This window comes from Tachyglossus aculeatus, chromosome 15, assembly GCF_015852505.1.
Source record: "Tachyglossus aculeatus isolate mTacAcu1 chromosome 15, mTacAcu1.pri, whole genome shotgun sequence".
Taxonomy (NCBI): domain Eukaryota; kingdom Metazoa; phylum Chordata; class Mammalia; order Monotremata; family Tachyglossidae; genus Tachyglossus; species Tachyglossus aculeatus.
In genome coordinates, this window is record NC_052080.1 from 26,254,911 (window position 1) to 26,276,983 (window position 22,073).

At 47.7% G+C, this 22,073-nt stretch overlaps 1 protein-coding gene across 1 annotated transcript in view; it reads left to right on the forward strand.

Annotated features, from left to right (window-relative positions):
* CA10 (carbonic anhydrase 10) overlaps nt 1-22,073 on the forward strand; it is a 111,947-nt gene that overhangs the window by 16,185 nt on the left and 73,689 nt on the right. Inside the window, exon 2 of the mRNA XM_038757515.1 lies at nt 15,404-15,478. Within this exon, the coding sequence (XP_038613443.1) occupies nt 15,404-15,478 (75 nt within the window). The remainder of the gene's footprint in view (nt 1-15,403; nt 15,479-22,073) is intronic.

A 22,073-nucleotide genomic window follows, 5' to 3' on the forward strand; every position in this document is an offset into this window, starting at 1 on the left:
GCCCAAGTGGTATCATCTATTTTTCTCTGATGGTGATGTACTGAGCGCCCAGTAGGAGCAATAGTGCTGGACTGAGGACTGGGGAAAATGTAACGGAAGTATGTGGTCTGCTTCCTGCTCACGAGGAGCTATAGCAGGGAACCAGGGAAGTAGCCTCTCTTCCCAATTCTGAGCTCTCCCCCGGGACCTACCCTCCTTCTCGACCCGCTCCAGAGTCGGAATTGACGTGGCCCATCGTCGTGATCCATTTGGCATCCACCTGGGAGTCAGGGAAGCAGCCCGGTCTTGGGAATGAGCACGGGAAGGGGAGCCGGGAGACCCGAGTTCTAGTCCTGGCTCTGCTGCTTGGCTGCTGGGGGACCTTGGACAAGTCGCCTAACCTCTCTGGGACTCAAGTTTCTGCATCTGTGAAATAGGGCTAAAATACCCACTCTTCTTTGGCTCATTGAAAGTCCTGAGATGCATACCTGCTTTCCCTTCCTCTCGAACAGAATGGGAGGCTAGTGGGGACCAGGGACTGAGTGTGATCTGACTGTCTTGTGTCTACCCCAGTGCTCAGCACAGTGCAGGACACTTCCCCAGCGCTTAGAACAGTGCTTTGCACATAGTAAGCACTTAATAAATGCTATCATTATTATTAGCATTTACTACAAATAATAATAACAATGATAATGATGGTATTTTTTAAGTGTTTACTATGTGCAAAGCACCATTATAAGCGCTGGGGGGGTTACAAGGTGATCAGGTTATCCCACGGGAGGGCTCACAGTTTTAATCATCATTTTACAGACGAGGTAACTGAGGCCCAGAGAAGTGAAGTGACTTGCCCAAAGTCACACAGCTGACAGTTGGCGGAGCCAGGATTTGAACCCATGACCTCTGACTCCAAAGCCCGGGCTCTTTCCACTGAGCCACGCTGCCTCTCCAGCGTGGCTAAAGCATATTACTAATGCAATAATGATAATAATTATTACAAAAGTGTGGGAGGACTTGCTCTACTCTCCTGTTATCCTTAAAATGAAATCCTGGTTGTGGAGGAAAATAAGCAAAATTCAGATACATTTATCTTCATAGTTCTCAATTAGGGATTTAATCTTCTCCTGCCCATTTTTAGTGGGTATGGATGGCCCACATGAAGATAACTCTATAATTCCAACTACAGTGCCCTAGCTAAACACCAGACACCATTACAGGAAACAAGCAGCCTTTTCTGGGAAGGTCTCTGAATTTTCTAGGAAAAGGTTGTGCCACTATTTGCATTTAGACCGGAAAATCACCATTATCTTGATTTGTAGAAATTTAGTCCAGGAGGTTGAAGTTGTCTAAAACACCGAAGCAGATTCATGGCAGTTTTTCCAGTGTAGTGACGTACAGTATATTACCCGATAAAATGTCTCTGCCTTAGCACTGTTACTGAAGAAGTTACCGCCTGGGATAGAGGGTAGGGTCTCCGTCCACCCTGACATGCTCCCGCGGCCCTGGTCGGTTGCGCCATTAACACCACGCAAATTTGGAGACTCATTCAAGAGTCGATCGATCGTTTCTTTTACAAGGAGCCCGTTTGCCGTGTAACAAATTGGGAAATAAATACAGCTAACTCGGAACAATCCATCAATGGTATTTGCTGAGCCCACAGCGAGTGTATTTTTACCTGGGAAATTCCCACCCCTCATAATGGAGCAAACGGTGGTATGGAACGCTTGCCGCGTGCAGGCCGCTGTACTAGACGCTTGGGAAAGTAGACTGCAACAGAGCTGGGAGACACGATCCCTGCCCAACAGAAGTTTATAGTCAATCAATCAATCGTACTTATTGAGCGCTTACTGTGTGCAGAGCACTGTACTAAGCGCTTGGGAAGTACAAATTGGCAACATATAGAGACAGTCCCTACCCAACAGTGGGCTCACAGTCTAAAAGACTAATAGTCCCCAGAAAGCAGTTAGTGGTGCTTAGGAGGGCACTCAAAAATCCACCCGTATTTCTAATGATAAAAATAATTTTGGTATACATTAAGCACTTACTATTTGACAAGCACCGTATTAAATCCTGTCAGTGCTGGGATGGGTACACGATAATGAGGTCGGAAACAATCCCTCTCCTATATGGGGCTCGCAGTATAAGTTGGAGGGAGAACAGGTTTGGAATCTATATTTTACAGATGAGGAAGGTGGCCCAGAGCAGCTAAAGTCACACATCAGGCAAGTTGTAAAATAAGGCTTAGAACCCAGGTCCTTTGATCCCTACACCTGTCTTCTTTCCTCTGGCCATTCTGCTTCTCAAACCACACTTGCAAGATGAATGTTGTAGGCAGCGTGGGCTTATCTGGCCGTTTTCTACAGTTTTAGAAAATGTAATTCCGGTATTTGTTCAGTGCTTACCATGTTCCGAGCGCCGAAGATCATCAAGGCTGGACACAGTCCCTGTCCCACATAGGACTCACAGACTAGGTAGGAGGGAGTAAGATTTAATCTCCATTTTACGTATGAGGATTGGCACGTGAATGGTTTTGGGTCGCAGCCAATCATTGAAATTCACTGAATGCCTTCAGTGTGAAAAACACTGTACTAAACTGGAGTTTGCTGCTTCTTCTCGGCATTTGAATTGTTTTCGAATCAATTGATTAATGGTATTGATCGAGTGTCTACTGCGTGCAGAGCGCTATACTGATTGCCGTGTGTAAAAGATGCAGGAAGCCTATCTTCAAGGAGTTCGCAATCTACTGGGAGACAGACTGCTCTCTTGGGCCTTTTAGGGGGCTTTGGTGTGGTAAATTGTTGTCATTCACTGGCCCGGATTGGAAGTTCACACCTAGAATCTTACTTCGAAGCCAGCTTCGTCGAGGTCACCGTTGCCCCACCCCGGCCCTGGCCGCTTTTCCTTTTCTGTGATTTTTGAAAGGATTAAAATTCCGTGAGGCTGCAGTTTATCTAAATGATAACATTTTTCTTCCTTTGATGTTTTTCTCTTGAATATGGAGGGAATCGGTTTTCAGCCGCACGTGGTTAGACCTTCGAGAGGCTTTGACTAGGGGATGTTTCACACCTCACTGTGTCTGCCCAGCATCCCATGAGGGAGGGAGAGGCCTCAGAAGTGGCCTTCTCCAGGCAGGGCAGCAGTAAGACTCCCGCGTTCCTCCTCACACAAAAGCCCTGATCCCCTTCTAGGTGAAATGAGTCCCCACGGTCTAGAGGGAATCAGACAGAGAACATGAAGACAACTGAGTCATCACCGTCTCTCCTTTCTCTTCTGTTTTCATCTGGATGTTATGGAAATTCACACCCATGGGGAGACTTCAGGCGTCTTGACCTATTATGGGTCTTGGAGTGTGGGGTCTTTGGTTCTGATCCTGGCCACGCCACTGGCCCTGAACTGGCCTGCCGTGTGATCTCAGAAAAATCACTTATTCCCTCCACATCTTGGTTTCCTCCTCTGTAAAATGGGGATAAGAGCCCCACTCTCCCTCCCTCCCTCCCTTTCACACTGTTGCCTCCCTGTATGTGATGATTCCGTCTCTATTCCAACGCTTAGCAGGTTTTGGCACCTCACGATTGCTTAACAGATACGATAATAATAATACTCATGAGAAATATTATCATTATCACTTTTATGCATGAGCGCCTACGTTCTCTTCCCACAAAGGAAACGCATTGAGCCTGGAGGGAGAGGGCAGGGTTTGAACTTGTAAATCGTTCTGAAGAAAGGGATCCGGGCTCTTTCCTTTCTCCTCCAGGAGTTTCTGCAGCCTCATGATTTTTGCAAATGATGGCAAGGTGGTTTTCTATCTAGGTCATCAAAGCCCTTGGCTTCCCTCCCCCATCCCACTGCCCACACTAGCTTGGGAGGTTTATTCTTTCCAGGGTTTGCAGGTCTTCTTCCAGCTCCCCATTCTTTCAAGAGGCCGGGCGGACAATGTTTGACTAGCGTTCTGGTTCCTGGCACGCAGCTAACCCAAGCCCCCGGTGACTCCATGGCAGGGACTCTGCTTGGCTGGGCAATAATAATAATTATGGAATTTGTTAAGCACTTACTATGTGCCAGGCAGTGTACTAAGCGCTGGGGTGGATACAAGCAAATTGGATTGGACACAATCCCTGTCCCACGTGGGCCTCACAGTCTTATTCATTCATTCAGTCGCATTTATTGAGCGCTTACTGTGTGCAATGCACTGTACTAAGTGGGAGAGTACATTACAACAATAAATAGTCAGATTCCCTGCCCACAGCGAGCTTGCAGTCTCAATCCCCATTTTACAGGTAGCTGAGGCACAGAGAAGTGAAGTAACTTGCCCAAGACCACACAGCAGAGAAGCGGCTGAGCTGGGATTAGAATCCATGGCTTTCTGATAACCAGTCCCGTGCTGTAGTCTCTGCAGGGTGGTAGACTGCAGTCCCTGCCATGGGCAGAGTTTAGGACCCCTAATTGGTTTTTAAGATGGTCAAGAGCAGAGAAGCGGGGAAAACCTGGTTGCAGTCATTTGATCTGGGCTCTGCTTGCCCAAGGAACCTTTCCTGTAGAGCAGGGACTGGGAGCCCGAGGTCCAGAGGTTTCCTCCCGGCCCCACCACTTCCCTGCTGTGTGACCTTGAGAAAGTCATTGGAACCTCTCCAGACTTCAGTTTCCTCAGCTGTAAAATGGTGCAGCGCTCTTCCTCCCCCTCAGACTCTATTGATTATCTTGCATCTACCCCAGCATGGAGCACAGCGTTCGGTGCACAGAAAGGTCTCCATAAATGCCATTATTTCCGTTACCAGTGCTTGTAAGCTCCTCGAGGGTAGGAAATGGCTCTTTGTCCTCTAGGGTACTCGTGATTCATTCCGTGCCTGGCCCGGAGTTGGCATTTGATGAATTGGGGATTGTTTGGTTGATTGAGGACAGCAATCCCAGCATACCCTAGTGATAAGCAGGGGATTGGAAATCCGTGTCTGGGTTTGAGGGCTTTGGGGGTGAGCTTCCAAACACAGCAGCCTCTGGCTGTTTCATTTATTGCCTCAAGGCCTGGTCATAGGAATTCACCCAAAATAAGGCCAAAGTGGGACTAGGAGGAAATGCAGCGTAAGAAGTTCTGCTCCCCAAGACAGAAAGCTCAATAAGAAATAATCACGGTGTTGGTTAAGCACTTAGGATGTGCTTAGGATATTGTTTCCATTGCAGTGGATGCGAGATGATGGATCAGTGGTATGTGCAGAGCACTATATAATAATAATAATGATGATGGTATTTGTTAAGCGCTTACTATTTGCAAAGCACTGTTCTAAGCGCTTGGGGGATACAAGGTGATCAGGTTGTCCCACGTGGGGCTCACAGTCTTCATCCCCATTTTCCAGATGAGGTAACTGAGGCACAGAGAAGTTAAGTGGCTTGCCCACGGTCACACAGCTGACAAGTGGCAGAGCCGGGATTCGAACCCACCCTCTGACTCCCAAGTCCGGGCTCTTTCCACTGAGCCACGCTGCTTCTCGGGAGAGGATTTGCTCATATGCAAAGTGCTTGGGAAAGTACAACAGAGTTAGCAGTCAACTCTCCCTGACCGCAGCGGGCTGTCCCACGTGATGCTCAACGTCTGAGTAGGAGAGAAGAAACTGGAACACTGAGAAGTTGAGATATGCTCAACATCACACAACAGACAAGTGGTGGAGCTGGGATTAGAACCCAAATCATCGGATTCCCAGGCCCGTACTCTTTCCACTGGGCCACACTGCTTCTCCATAATCAAATATTTTGAAATATCGGAATAGCCGTATATCCAAATATATAAATATTTCCAAATATCAGAAAGGGGGAGATCATTGCCCTGCAGAAAATATTTTCTGGCCAGTTTAATGACCATGTGATCCGTCGTTCATTTTCTGTCAGATTCCAACAGACCCTGCCCTGGCTCTTGGATTGCTACTGAGATGTCTTTTACACTCTTAATAATAATAATAATAATGATGGCATTTATTAAGCGCTTACTATAAGCGCTGGGGAGGTTACAAGGTGATCAGTTTGTCCCATGGGGGGCTCACAGTCTTAATTGCCATTTTACAGGTGAGGTAACTGAGGCACAGAGAAGTTAAGTGACTTGCCCAAAGTCACACTCTTGTCGTGCCTTATATAATAGCAGTAATAATAACTGTGGTTTTGTTAAGTGCTTACTGTGTGCCAAGTGCTGTACTGAGCTCTGGCATAGATACAAAACAATCAGATAGGTACACAGTCCCTCTACCACAGTCTGAATGGGAGGGAGAATGGGTATCGAATCTTACAAATGAGGGGACTGAAGCCCATAGAAATAAAGTGACTTGCCCATGGTCACAAAGCAGACAAGCGGGCGAGCCAGGATTAGAACCCAGGTCCCTCGACTCCAAGGCCTTCGCTCTTTCCACTAGGCCGCTCTGCTTTCCATGTTTCGCAATAAACAGAGCCCGCGTGCAGGAAAACAGTGCAGATGTCATGTTCTGGGTGGCTTTTTCCCAGGGCTATTGGAAGCCCAAGTAATCAATCAGAGAACCTGAGCTGGGAAATTCAAACAGATCCCTGAGTCCGAGGGTCTGCCCTGCACGCTTCCTCTTCACGGTCCACGGAGAAAACGGGATTTAAGCAGGGCTGGAGATTTGAGCTGACCACCGAACCATGGACGAAGCCAAACCAGGTTCTCCAGAAGGAATCTTCCCCTCCCGCTCAGCTCTGCCCACCCGCTACCCTCCCCCCAGCCCGTGGTGCCAGGGGCGAAGGAGAGAGTGTCGGTTCTCTGGAAAGCATCTGCGATCGGCTTGTCTGGAAACATGTCACGATGAGAGGCAAAACATGATTAATTCCTTTTGTGCAGAATAATTCATGCCCTTACAAGTGCAATCTGCATCACAATGAAATATATGCCTGTGAACGTGGGTGTAATTAACACCGGAAAAACCTCTGAAACGACAGAAGCAGGGAAATGGGTGATTCCACCAGCTCCGCCCCACCCAGGCCCCTGTCTTATATCCGGGGATTTAGGGGTAATGGGAAGTCTGGCGCTGCAGTGGCGATTTCTTGGCGTAACGAAGGGAAGCTTTGGGACCCTCGAGGTGAATTGTTTTGGGGAGGCTACAAGCCCTTCCCCTGGGCAAGTCCACCCCGAAGCCTGGCCCGTGTGGCGTCTCCGACTCCTAGCCCGGCCATGGAGCCTCCTAGCTGACTCTGAGCTTCCCATCTCCTCCTCGCCAACTCCGAACCTCGCTGACTCTCAGCCTCCTTGCCATCTCTGAGCCTCCTCGCCGCCTCTGACCCTCCTCACCAACTATGCACCTCCTCACTGACTCCTCTTCAACTCTGCGCCTCCTTGACTTCTCCAAGACTCTGAGCTTCCTGGACTCCTTCTCTATGAATCAGAGCCGTCTCAACTCCTCCTTCTGTCTCCTCCACAGTTCTGAGCCACCTCACCTCCTCACCTCATCCATGGCATTCCATGTCCGTTTTACGGATGGAGAAACCGAGGCACTGGGAAGTTAAGTCTGAAGGTCACACGCGCGTATTAGGGAAGCAGCACGGCCTAATGGGTAGAGCACGGGCCTGAGAGTCAGCAGGACCTGGGTTCTAATCCCGGCTCTGCCACTTGTCTGCTGTGTGATCTTGGGCAAGTCAGGTCACTTCTCTGTGCGCCAGTTACCTCATCTGTAAAATGGGGATTACGACTGTGAGCCCCGTGTGGGACAGGGACTACATCCAACCTGATTTGCTTGTATCCACCCCAGTGCTTAGCACAGTGCCTGGCATATAATAAGCACTTAACAAATACCACAGTTATTATTATTATGGTAATTAGAACATAGGTCTTCTGAATCCCAAGACCATATTCTTTCCACTGGGCCACGCTGCATATACATATATCTATATCTATATATATATATATACACATATCTATATATGTGTATATACATATATCTATATCTATAGATATATAGATATATATCTATATAGATATATAGATATATATCTATATAGATATATAGATATAGATATAGATAGATAGATAGATAGATAGATAGATAGATAGATAGATAGATAGATAGATAGATAGATCCAGCCATCCTCTGTGGTCCTGGTGAATGCTGCCATTGGTGAAATCTCATCTGTGCCCATCCATGTGGCCTACCTGATGGCCATATACCCAACACGCCCTTCCTCATCACCTGCCCCGAGAGACAGGTGGTCACCGGGTTGATAGGTTTGCCCGTTGCCAGGCCTGCCTCTATTTCCCAGCCCACCCCCGGGGATCCCAGTCTCTGTGAGGCCTTCCCTCCAGGAGAGCCGATCCCTTCCCCGCTGCCGACCGCCGGGCTGGACCGTCCACTCCGGGATCTCCCCGCGGCCCACCTCCCTGTGGCGGCTCTGACCTCGGTCTTCCCTGAGCCATATTCCACCCAGCAGGCTCACGGGCATCCTTCAGGGCCGGGCAGCAGCTGTTAGGGCTTCCTGCTGTCGGTCAGTTGGAGTTTTGTTGGCAAGAAGGGCGACGGGGACAGACGCTGCCCTCTGGCCGGTGGCCAGCAAAGGGCCACCACGCTGTCGTAGCTGGCCCAGTCATGTTGGGCCTGTCAACCCTGTTCCCCGATGAATAAATAATCGGGTTTTAAATGTTCATTCAGCTCGATGCTAAAAAGCTCCCCCAATCGATTTCTACCAAATGAAAAGAAAATTGCTCGCCAAGGGCCATTTTCAGAAAGGTCTAAGAGGGAGGCGCTGTGGCATGTGGGTGTTTTAGATGATCGTTTCCCCTTCATTAATTAATCAGCGGAACCACAGAATCATGGGGCTGGGCTCGGGCTGGCCAGGGGAGGGAGAACGTGGAATTTCTCTTAAAAACGTTTCATCGTGATTTCAGGGCTCTGTTCCTCCGAGTCACCTTCCTGCGCCTCTGTTCAGGAAGGAGTTGCAAAGAACCCGGGTGACGCTCAGAGTGGTGCGGCCTAGTGGGAAAAGCGCAGGGTCGGGAATCAGGGTACTTGGGTTCTAGCACCATCTGTGCCCCCTGGCCTGCTCTGTGACTTTAGGAAAATTCCTTATAACTTTTTCATTCTTTCAATCGCATTTAATGAGTGCTTACTGTGTGCAGAGCACTGTATTAAGCACTTGGGAAGTACAAGTTGGCAACATATAGAGACGGTCCCTACCCAACAATGGACTCACAGTCTAGAAGGACCTCCGTTTCCTCTTCTGTATAGATTCCTGTATAGGTGAGATTTCCACTCTCTCTCCTGTATAGATGAGATTCCTTCTCTCTCTCCCCATTAGATTGTATTGGACCTGATTATTCTGAATGTACTCTAGTGCTTAACAGAGTGCTCAGTACATAGGTATTCGGTACTATAATTAGAGCTACACACTGGGTGGTGGGGGAGAGACATTAATATAAATAAGTCCAAAGGAAGATACATAGTGTGAACTCGCCCTGTGTCCAGTGCTACCCACGTTGTCATGATGATTCCTTCATGCCCACCTCACACTTTTCCCAGATATAATAATAACAATAATAATAATGATGATGATGGTATTTGTTAAGCGCCTACTATGTGCCAGACACTGTACTAAGTTCTGGGGTGGATACAATCAATCAATCATATTTATTGAGCGCTTACTGTGCAGAGCACTGTACTAAGCGCTTGGGAAGTCCAAGTTGGCAACATATACAGTCCCTACCCAACAGTGGGCTCACAGTCTAAAAGGGGGAGACAAAGAACAAAACCAAACATACTAACAAAATAAAATAGAATAGATATGTACAAGTAAAATAAATAAATAGAGTAATAAATATGTACAAACATATATACAAGCAAATAAGGTGTCAATACCATTTTTGCAGATGAGGTAACTGAGGCACAGAGAAGTACAGTGACTCACCCAAGGTCACACAGCAGACAAGTGGCAGAGCCAGGATTAGAACCCAGGACCTTCTGATTCCAAGGTCCATGCTCTCTCCGCTACGCCATGCTGCCTGGACACGTGTGTTGTCCGTAAAATGTCCCCTGATTTGACCTAAGCAGCTCAGCTCGGGAGAACATGTGTTTGCACTGAATTGAGTGTATGTATTACCGGATTATTAGAGTGCTCATGGAGTTTGTAGCATTATTAGAAAGGCCAAAGTTTCACTCTAGGCTCTCTCGATTTACTAACGATTTCCCCGTCAATTGAACTCAAGGCCACGAAGGTGGCGTCCAGCAGGGCCGCCCGGCACGTGTGAGAGCGGAGGTAAAAATCCATCCTGGGTATTTCCAGTTTTCTGTCGCTGGGCTCGTCAGCAGGTGCCTTCCCCCGTTCATTAGTCATCAAGCCGGACCGCGCTCTGGGTGATCGGACCCAGATCTTTTATGCATGAGGCTAAATGACCAGCTCAGGATGAAGAAGGGTAATGTTTAGCTAACCGCGTATCGGCACCGACGTAGACGTTAGAAACTGTTTTCAGCGGTGACAGCTCCCGAATGCTATTCACACTGCTTTCCGCTCCCGAGAGAGAGCGGATGATTTAATATGAACTTTCAGCCGGTCGAGACATTCTGGGGGATGGGGCAGCTGCACTTTTGCCTGAACAGTGGAAGGATCTCACGCATTTAACTGGAATCCAGGCCACCTTCCCGTGACATTTGGGATTAGAGTTCATAGAGCTGATTAACCCTCACACTCCCGGCCCGCCCACCCCTCCATCGGAGACAGAGTTAAATAACATTCCCTTCATTTCTGAGCCAGGAATCGAGACTTCTCTCACACGAGAAGCAGCCGTGGTGAAGTGGAAATAGCTCAGGCCTGGGTTCGAATGTGTCTGAGGTTTGACCTTGAGGAAGTCACCTCACTTGTCTGTATTTGTTACCTCATCTGTAAAATAGGGATTAAACCCTACTCCCTCCTACTTAGACTGTGAGCCCCATGTGGGACAGGTGTGTCAAACCTGATGGACTCGTATGACGATAGTGGCATTTGTTAAGCACTTACTATATGCCAAGCACTGCACTGAGCGCTGGATCTACCCCAGAGCTTAAAAAAGTGCTTGGCACAAAATTACCTCTTCCCAAGTACTATTATTATTATTTTTATTATTAGAATCCCCTTCAATATCTGACCAGATCCCAAGACTTCCTCTTCTTCATCCTGCTGTCCCCCAAACCCTCTCTACCCCCTCCCTGCTAGCCTGCAACTGATGACGGAATGTGATTTTGCTGAGAAGACCCATTCTCTGTCTCGAACCAACGCTTAGGATTGTGTCTTCACATCCCTCCTGCCCCAAGAGCTGGAAGAGTGGGCTGAATCATGATTTTTCTCCATTCTCTGGAAGGGAGTCATCGGGGTTACAAAGACCAAAAAAAAGGGGGGCATCTGTCTGTCTGCACTTTCCAGAGGAGTTTTCTCCATTCTCTTCCTTTCCCTTTCCATCTTCTTCCTTCCCCTCTCCCCAGTCCCTCCCCTCACCCCACAAGTTCCCTCTGACCCTCTGCTTGTCCCCAGATCCCTCTCTGAGGTGGAGGGATGGCTTTGAACTTAAGAGCGTAGGCATCACCCCTTGATGGGAATTCTGCTAATAAAATGGCCTCTCCTGCATTGAGTGGTTAGAGGTGCGGATTTACTCCTTTCCTTTCTTGGAAAACCTTTGGGGAAAAATGACGTTACTGATCATCGACTGGAGCCCCGTAAATCGTGCCAGGCCCCGTAACTAGAACGTGTTTCCAAAGTGATGGATACGGCTGCCATTCCGTGTCATCTTGGGTCATGCCATTCTGAATAAATGGGAGGCAATTGGGCAGAGCAGGAACCGGATTAAAACGTGAGGCGCACTGCAGGGGGGCCAGAAGATGTATCTGCCCTCTGACCTCTGCGTCTTCCCAGATGGTCTAACGTGATCATAATGGTGATTTTGCTAAGTGCTTACTATGAACCCAGGACTATGCAAAACTCTGGATTAGATACAAGGTCATAGGGGCAGATTCAGTCTCTGCCCCACTTGTGGCTCACAGCCTAAAGAGAAGGGAAACGGGTATTTGATTTCCATTTGACAAAGAGCGTTTTTCTCCATTTCCTACTCCTGGCTTCTTTTGTGCAGATTGAAAGACGTTTTGCCCAGATCTGGGGGTGTATAAGAGGGGCAGGGGAGGGGTGAAGAGACAGTTTAGTGCAGTGTGGGGGCCTTATATTCAGCCTGACGTGCAATTTACGTTTAAATCATCATCATCATCAATCGTATTTATTGAGCACTTACTATGTGCAGAGCACTGTACTAAGCGCTTGGGAAGTACAAATTGGCAACGTATAGAGACAGTCCCTACCGAACAGTGGGCTCACAGTCTAAAAGGGGGAGACAGAGAACGTTGGCATTTTGCTGTTCCTCCAAAATATTGCATATTGGGCGAGTCTCTGGGTTTCGGAAGCATTCTCCTCCTGACAGTGTGATTTGATTTCATTCCCTTTCTACCGTTACCGCCTGTTACTCCTTTGGTGGTAGTTAGGGATGGGCAGCTAGGACCCAAGGAGAGGTATTTGTGACAGGTCAGCCCAAGAGGTGGGGTGAGGGACAGAGGCCTCACTCTCAGTGAGACAGAAAGGGTTAGAGGATAGCCCGGTCCCCCTGGACCGGGGGCTGGGCGTAGCACGGACCTGGGAATCAGAAGACCTGGGTTCTAATCCTGGCTCCGCTACCTGTCTACTGTGTGGCCTTCACTTCTCTGTTACTCAGTTACCCCATCTCTAAAATGGGGATTAAGACCATGGCCCAGTGTGGGACAGGGACTGTGTCCAACCTGATTAGCTTGTATTAGCTTAGTACAGTGCCTGTCACACAATAATCAATCAATCAATCAGTCGTATTTATTGAGCGCTTACTGTGTGCAGAGCACTGTACTAAGCGCTTGGGAAGTACAAGTTGGCAACATATAGAGACAGTCCCTACCCAACAGTGGGCTCACAGTCTAAAAGGACTTAACGAAAAAGGACTTAAGCACTTAACGAATACCATTAAAAAAACGAAGAGAGGAAAGTTAAGCATTTATAGGTCTTTTGACTGTGCCCTCTCTCCTCCGTCCTGGCTCTGTTGGCATTGGGGAGAGTCCTTGTTGGGCCTGGCACCAGTGTTCCCAGGACACGAGGGAGGTGCCATTTTCAGAGACCGCCAACAACCTTCGCAACGGCTGCTGAGAGTAAGCTCTCTGTGAACCAGGGTTGTGACTTCTCCCTCTGTTTTACTCTCTATTTTATTCTGCACAGAGTGGACTGTCAGCTCCCTGAGAACAAGGAGCGGGTCTATGAGGGAAGCAGCGTTGCTCAGTGGAAAGAGCATGGGCTTTGGAGTCAGGGGTCATGGGTCTGACTCCCGGCTCTGCTAATTGTCAGCTGTGTGACTTTGGGCAAGTCACTTCTCTGTGCCGCAGTTCCCTCATCTGTAAAATGGGGATTAAGACTGTGAGCCCCCTGTGGGACAACCTGATCTCCTTGTAACCTCCCCAGCACTTAGAACAGTGCTTTGCACATAGTAAGTGCTTAATAAATGCCATTATTATTATTATTATTATGCACTCCCAAGTGTTCAGTTCAGTGGTCTGCACACAGATTGCAAGCCCCTGGAGGCCAGGATCAGTGTGGTGCCCTGTGCTAGATGTTTGGGATTTAGAGAATAAAGAAGAGATCTATTCCCTGCCCACAAGAAGCTTCCACTGTTGGGAGGGAAGCAGGTAAATAAAAATCTGCGACTCGAGCGGTTCGAATTAATAGTTGATTAATAGAGACCTTGGTGTTGAGCAGAGTGTTAATCAGTTAAAAGAAAACCAAAGGTTAGTCTAGGTTCTGCATGGTGGGATGTGAGTTTGCAAAGCAGTAGCCCTTCTTCCCCACCCCACCAAGTGTTTTCTGCTCCTTGGATTTCTTTTGCGGTATAATCAATCAATCAATCAATCGTATTTATTGAGCACTTACTGTGTGCAGAGCACTGTACTAAGCGCTTAATCAATTCTTTGGGTGACTGAGGGCATTTATTGAGCCTTCATTTCCTCTTCTCCCACTCCCTTCTGTGTCGTCCTTGCAGTTGGATTTGCCCCCTTGATTCCCTGCACAGCTCTTATGTCCATATCCATGATTTATACATTCATGTTAATGTCTGTCTCCCCTGCTTATAAGCTCCTTGAAGTCAGGGAATGTGTCCACCAACTCTGTTATAGTGTACTCTCTCAAACAGTACTGCATTTTGCACACAGTAAGCATCAATGAGTACATCAATTGAGCACTTATTGGGTGCAGTGTACTATACTAAGCACTTAGAAAAGTACTATAGAGTTAATAGTAATAATAATGATGGTATTTGTTAAGCACTTATTGTGTGATGAGCACTTTTGGAAGCACTGGGGTAGATACAAGTTAATCAGATCAGACACAATCCCCATCCCACCAGGAGCTCACCCTCTTATCCTCATTTTGCAGATGAGGTTTCTGAGGCACAGAGAAGTGTCTTGCCCAAGGTCACACAGCAAACATTTGGCAGAGCCGGGATTAGAATCCAGGTCCTTCTGACTCCCAGCCCCGTGCTCTATCATTCATTCAGTTGTATTTATTGAGCGCTTACTGTGTGCAGAGGGCTGTACTAAACACTTGGAAAGTACAATTCAGCAATAAAGACAGAGACAATCCCTGCCCACACTGGGCTTACAGTCTAGACAGGGTGGGAGGGGGGAGATAGACATCAAAATGAGTAAACATGCATCAATATAAATAAATGGAATTATAGATATATACACATCAAAACAAGGAAAGAAACATCAATATAAACAAATACTATTATAGATATATACATAAGGGCTGTGGGGCAGGGGAGTAAAGGGAGCTAGTTGAGACGATGCGGAGGGCAGAGGGGCCTGAGGGAAAGGGGGGCTTAGTCTGGGAAGGCCTCTTGGAGGAGGTGAGCCTTCAGTAGGGCTTTGAAGGGGGAAGAGAGATTGTTTGGCGGATTTGAGGAGGGAGGACATTCCGGGCCAGAGGTAGGAAGGGGCCAGGGGTCAATGGCGGGACAGGCGAGAACGAGGCCCAGTGAGAAGTTTAGCACCAGTGAAGCAGAGTGTGTAGACTGGGATGGAGAAAGAGAGAAGGGAGGTGAGGTAAGAAGGGGCAAGGTGATAGAGAGCTTTGAAGTCAATAGTGAGGAATTTTTGTCTGATATGGAGGTTGATAGGCAACCACTGGAGATTTTTGAGGAGAGGGGTGACACACGCAGAACCTTTCTGTAGAAAGATAATCCGGGCAGCAGAGTGTGGGGTATGGACTGAAGTGGGGAGAGACAGAACTAAGCATCGCTGCTTCTCCAAATAGAGGCGATCTCTGCCCACAAGTACTTACCACTTAGAGGGGTTTGTCCCCGACACAGAGATGTTGCACTCGAGAGGGGTCGTCATCTTTTCTTTCTGTTTTGTTTTCATTTTAGCTCAACAGAATTCACCCAAAATCCATGAAGGCTGGTGGGCGTATAAGGAAGTGGTCCAGGGCAGCTTCGTTCCAGGTAAGCTCCCGCCGGAGTCCACCGGACCCAGAATCGTTTGGTTGCGTCTTGGCCGCTCGGGGCCAAGTGGTCCCCGCGGCACAACCGGCCTCGTTGATCGGTGGAAAGAGTCTCTTTCGGGCATCGTTGGCCTGTTAAATGCCAAATATACTTCTCGCCCCAGGTCACGTGTGTGTGACACACCTAACAAAGCAAAGCTCCTCTCCAGACCTAGGCCATTAGCAGGATTGGGGGTGGCAGAGTGCCCTCCCTGGAGGTGGGGTGGCACCCCATGGCGTCAGAGGTGGGGTGGCACCCCATGGCGTCACACGGAGCAAACTTCCCGGTGGTTGTGATGCTGGAATAGTGTGAAGGGGAAACGTGAAAGGGAAAGAGAGGGAGAGAGAGAGACTGACTGCAGGTAGGCCTTCAGGCGTTGAGAAATTTGAGCTAATGTCATTCATTCATTCAATCATTTATTGAGCACTTCCTGTGTGCAAAGCACTGTACTAAGTGCTTGATTTCTGGGCCCAAGGAGCTAGAGGAACCTCCCTGGGACGCTGGAGGAGGAGAAAGACCTTCCCCGTTCACCGGCTTGGTTCTGCTACTGTAGACATCTATAAAGAAAAGACTTGCTGAATATTTCCGTCGGCGAATCGTGGCTAAATATAAGCCCTGCACAGAAAGAGAGCCGCATTTCATATGCCTGTGTCCTCTGATTTTTTTTGCTCCTGTTTTTCCCATCAAGTCGTGCAAATGGCCATGGGCAAGGATGATGTCTCTGGAAACACAAGGGATTCTCCCCAAACACGCACCAGCTCCTCCAAAGTCCTTCAACCTCCGCTGAACCTTGGAATCTGGAAGAGCACTCTGAGGGCTTGATTCCCTTCCAGGAACAGGAATTTACTCCCAGATGCAGCTGTGATACCTTAGCTGTTTCTGAAAACATCATGAATTGAGACGAGTTAGAGAATTTGCTAATTAGAGATTAGGATAGTTGGGTTGATTGCCACTGAATTGATGGTTACGTTAATGTCTTAATTGCGTGAGCGGATTAGCCTCATTAGCTGTGTGGTTTACCGATGAAGTTGGCTTTGCTTTAGAGATTTCACAGGTGGAAAACGGAAAGTTTTCAAAATCCTCAAAGTCGACCCGATACTGCAAATAGTTCCTCCTTCTCTGAGGGGTCATTCATCCATTCATTCAATCGGATTTATTGAGCGCTTACTGTGTGCAGAGCACTGGACTAAGCACTTGGGAAGTACAAGTTGGCGACATATAGAAACGGTCCCTACCCAACAGCGGGCTCACAGTCTAGAAGGGGGATACTGGCAACAAAACGTGTGGACAGGTGTCACGGCATCAAAATAAATAGAAATAAAGCTCGATGCACATCATTAGCAAAATAAATGGAATAGATGAGCATAGAGCCAGGTGCAGAGTGCTATGCTGAGGACCAGCTGTACATCCTGAGAAGCAGCGTGGCTCAGTGGAAAGAGCATGGACTTTGGAGTCAAAGGGCATGGGTTCGAATCCCGGCTCCGCCACATGTCTGCTGTGTGACCTTGGGCAAGTCACTTAACTACTCTGAGCCTCAGTTACCTCATCTGTAAAATGGGGATTAAGACTGTGAGCCTCACGTGGGACAACCTGATCACCTTGTATCCCCCCAGCGCTTAGAACAGTGCTTTGCACATAGTAAGCACTTAACAAATGCCATCATTATTATTATTATTATTATAGCCTCCCAATCCGGTTTCTCCCACTCCCTTCTTCATCGATCCCTTCATTCACCCCCATTCCCAACCGCAGAGCATTTATGTTCCTATCTGTAATTGATTTATTCCTATTAATGCCTGTGTCCCCCTCTAGACTGCGAGCTCGTTGTGGGCAGGGAATGTGTCTGTTTATTGTTATATCACACTCTCCATAGCACTTAGTTACTTAGAAATTAGTCCTTAGAGCCCTTAGTAATCAATCAATCAATCAATCAATCGTGTTTATTGAGCGCTTACTTTGTGCAGAGCACTGTACTAAGCGCTTGGGAAGTACAAGTTGGCAACATATAGAGACAGTCCCTACCCAACAGTGGGCTCACAATCAGTAAGCCCTCAATAAATACGAGGGAATGAATGAATGAGCTGTTCTGGGTTCCTGTTGGGTGCAGAATGTTGTTCTAAGTGCCTACTGTTCAATATTAGGCGGGAAAGTAAGATAAAGTAAGCAAGCAATAATCCAAGTAATAATAATAAATAGAAAAGCAGCGTGGCCTAGTTGGAAGAGCAGGGGCCTGAGAAAGAGAAAACCTGGGTTCTAAGTCTGGCTCTGCCAATTGCTTGCTGTTGGATCTTGGGCAAGTCACTACACTTCTCCATGCCTCAGTTCCTCAACTGTAAAATGGGGATTAACCATAATAATAATAATAATAATGGCATTTGTTAAGTGCTTACTATGTGCAAAGCACTGTTCTAAGTGCTGGGGGGGATACAAGGTGATCAGGTTGTCCCACGTGGGGCTCACAGTCTTCATCCCATTTTACAGATGAGGAAACTGGGGCTCAGAGAAGTTAAGTGACTTGCCCAAGGTGACACAGCTGACATGTGGCGGAGTCGGGATTAGAACCCATGACCTCCGACTCCCAAGCCCTTGCTCTTCCCACTGAGCCACCCTGCTTCTCCCCTACTTCAATTGTGACATGTGGGACAGAGACTCCGTCTGATCTTGTTCACTCTTATCTGCCCCAACACTTAGAGCAGGGTTTGATGCGTATAATAATGATGGTATTTGTTAAGCGCTTAGTATGTGCGAAGCACTGTTCTAAGCACTGGGGGGGATGCAAGGTGATCAGGTTGGCCCACGGGGGGCTCACAGTCTTCATCCCCACTTTACAGATGAGGGAACTGAGGCACAGAGAATAATAACAATAATAATAATGGCATTTATTAAGCGCTTACTATGCGCAAAGCACTGTTTTAAGCGCTGGGGAGGTTACAAGGTGATCAGGTTGTCCCACAGGGGGCTCACAGTCTTCGTCCCCATTTTACAGATGAGGTCACTGAGGCCCAGAGAAGTTAAGTGGCTTGCCCAAGGTCACACAGCTGACCAGTGGTGGAGTTGGGATTCGAACCCACGACCTCTGACTCTCAAGCCCATGCTCTTTCCACTGAGCCCCGCTGCTCCTCTAAGTAAGCATTTAAAAAGCATCTTAAAAAATAATAATTGTGGTATTTGTTAAATTCTTACTATGTGCCAAGCATCGTACTAAGCGTTGGGGTCCTATCCCCGCTATCATGGTATTTGTTAAGCGCTTACTATGTGTCAGGACCTGTAATAAGCACTGGAGTGGATACAAGTTAATCAGGTCAGACACAGACCCCGTTCCACATGGGGCTCACAGTCCAAGCAGGAGGGAGGATAGGCACTGAACTCCCATTTTACAGATGAGGAAACCGAGGCCCAAAGAAGTGACGTGACTTACCCAAGGGCACATGGCAGGCAACTGGCAGATCTGGGATTAGAACCCAGGTCCTCCGACTCCTGGGCCCGTGCTCTTTCCAATAGGCTAGAGAAGCGGCGTGGCTCAGTGAAAAAAGCCTGGGCTTTGGAGTCGGAGGTCATGGGTTCAAATCCTGGCTCCGCCACTTGTCAGCTGTGTGACTTTGGGCACATCACTTCACTTCTCTGGGCCTCAGTTACCTCATCTGTAAAATGGGGAGTAAGACGGTGAGCCCCCCTGTGGGACAACCTGATCACCTTGTAACCTCCCCAGCGCTTAGAACGGTGCTTTGCACATAGTAAGCGCTTAATAAATGCCATCATCATTATTATTATTATTAGGCCGCGCTGCTCCTCAGGAGATATGTGCAATTCCCCCTTCTCCTGCTGAGGCGGAAGGTGGGAAACTCCAAGCCTTCTTGCTGATGAGTCAACTTTTATCCATCAGATTGTATCAGCTCATCAAATTAGCATATCTTACCATTTTTCTGTGACTTATTTTGCTGAAACTCATTACTAAAGGGCTAAATCCTTTCCTTAAAATATTCATTGTCATCACTCACGAAAACACATAAATAAGTTAGCGGTCTCTTTGCCGGGGCAACGCTGAAAATAAGACGTGTATCTCAAGGGTCCGCCTCATTCTCAGAGGAATAAATCAGACTATCTACTTAGGATGATAGATTTGTGGATCTCGATACTGAAAGATCACTTATCATTCACAATGCAATTTTCCCATCTCAACACATCATAAAAATTCACTGAATTATGCCGCTGCTTGTACTATAGCGTGATCCCTCGGTTTCCCGTCTCGGAATAAATTCCAGTGGTAAGCAGATGATTAACCTGCATTATCCTCTGGCAGAAGTTTGTCCGGGAAATGCCCCCTGCTCGGTCGTGACACGTGTTTTCACCGCATCCGTTGGCTAAAGCGCACTTGGGAAACTGGGGAGTGTCCGTACAACAATCCGAGTCTGTTTGGGCCAAGCAGGCCGGCGAGCTGGGAATCAGAGGGCCGGGGCTTCTAATCCCGGCTCCACCACGTCAGCTCTGTGACGGACCAGTCTCTGTACCTCGGTTACCTCAGCCGTAAAATGGGGATTAATGCTGTGAGCCCCGTGTGGGACGCGGACGGTGTACAGCCTGCTTGTATCTACCCCAGCGCTTAACAGGTGCAATCATCAAGCGCTCAGTACAGTGCTCTGCCCACAGTAAGCGCTTAGTAAATGCGATTGAACGATTCATCATCATGCCTTGGGCTGGGTGTTGTGAGCAGGGAGACCACCATATGCCAGGCACTGTGTGCTGAGCACAGCCCTTAAGACCTCGCCTCATATCGTCCCCAATCCATCTCTGTTCCTTAGCTCAGGGCTTATCCCTGAACACGATGGAGATTGGAAGCTCCTTGAAGGCAGGGACCGAGTCTCTTACGGCTCCTGTTTTTTTCCGGGCGCCTACTATAGTGTTCTGCACCTGAGAGGCACCCAATGCAGCTCCCTGCTCCCAGGAGGTGTCCAATGCAACTTCCTTCCCCCAGCTCAGCACATCACCCTGAGCATGAAAGCGGCCCAGGGAACACTTGAAATTTCCGGGCCGGCGGGCACCCGGGAATTCCAAGGGTTTGGGGTCTCCCACCGGCATCTATATAATACAGATATATATATATGTATATATATATATATACATATATGTTTGTACATATTTATTACTCTATTTTACTTGTACATATCTATTCTATTTATTTTATTTTGTTAGTATCTTTGGTTTTGTTCTCTGTCTCCCCCTTTTAGACTGTGAGCCCACTGTTGGGTAGGGACTGTCTCTATAAGTTGCCAACTTGTACTTCCCAAGCGCTTAGTACAGTACTCAGCACACAGTAAGCGCTCAATAAATACGATTGATTGATTGATTGATCTACAGGGGCTGTCCAGAGACCCCCTACGGACCCACTCAGAACAGGATTCCCGCCGGGGAGATTCCCCCAATCTGGATCCGGTCCTCTGAGGGGCGGCCGGCTGTTGGTTCCTCACCGCCTGGTCCGGGGGGAGGAGAAGGGAAAGGAGGAGATGGGAAGCGGAATGGGAGGAATGCAGGAGGGGAATGGGAGAAAGGAAGAGCAAATGAAGAGAGAGGAGGGGAACAGAGGATGGCAGGGAAAAAGCAGAAGGGAGAGGGGAAAGGTAGGGAAATGGGGAGGATGGAAGAGGACGGGAGGGGAGAAGGAAGGGAAAGATAGGGAGCATTTAATTTCCCGCTTCCAAGTGTACCTTTGGGATATTTTTTCAATATGGCTTTGATAGTTTGGATGTTAATCTTTTAGAGACTTACAGGAATAAACTTAAACTTTCCATCATAAAAACTTTCCTTCTGGATAATTTTGAGGTTGCTGAATTAATATAGAAAACGTGAGGTGCTTTATTAAAGCAAATGAGAAGGAGTCCCAAGCATCTGTTGGCTAACCAAGATTCTAGGAGGTTTTTTCCCCCAAACCTGTGAATTGGCCTACTTTTTTAAAATAATATTTGTTTAATTATGTGTCAGACACGGTGCTAAGCACGGGGGTAGATAGAAGCTCATCAGGTTGGACACAGTCCAGACTGTAGGCTTGCTGTGGGCAAGGAATGTGTCTGTTTATTGTTAGATTATACTCTCCCAAGCGTGCAGTACAGTGCTCTAAACACAGTAAGTGCTCAATAAATAAGACTGTCTGACATGGGGCTCACAGTCTCAATCCCCATTTTACAGATGAGGGAACTGAGGCACAGAGAAATTAAGTGACTTACCCAAGGTCACACAGCAGACACATGGTGGAGTCCACTAACAGGACTCAGGTTTTCTGATTCCCAGGCCAGTGCTTTTTCCACTAGGCCATACTGCTTCTCAACGAGAGTTCACTCCTTTCCCTTCTTTCCTAGAGATTTATAAATCACACCCACATGAAATTATTTAGCATAGAGGTAAATAGATCTAACTGTCTATCTGTATGTATTTAAGGGCCTTAAGCAATAACCATAACAATAACCAAAATAATAATAATACTTGTGTCATTTGTCAAGCGTTCACTATGTACTAAACAGGTCGATACAAGATCATCAGGTCAAAGTCCCTGTCCCACATGGGT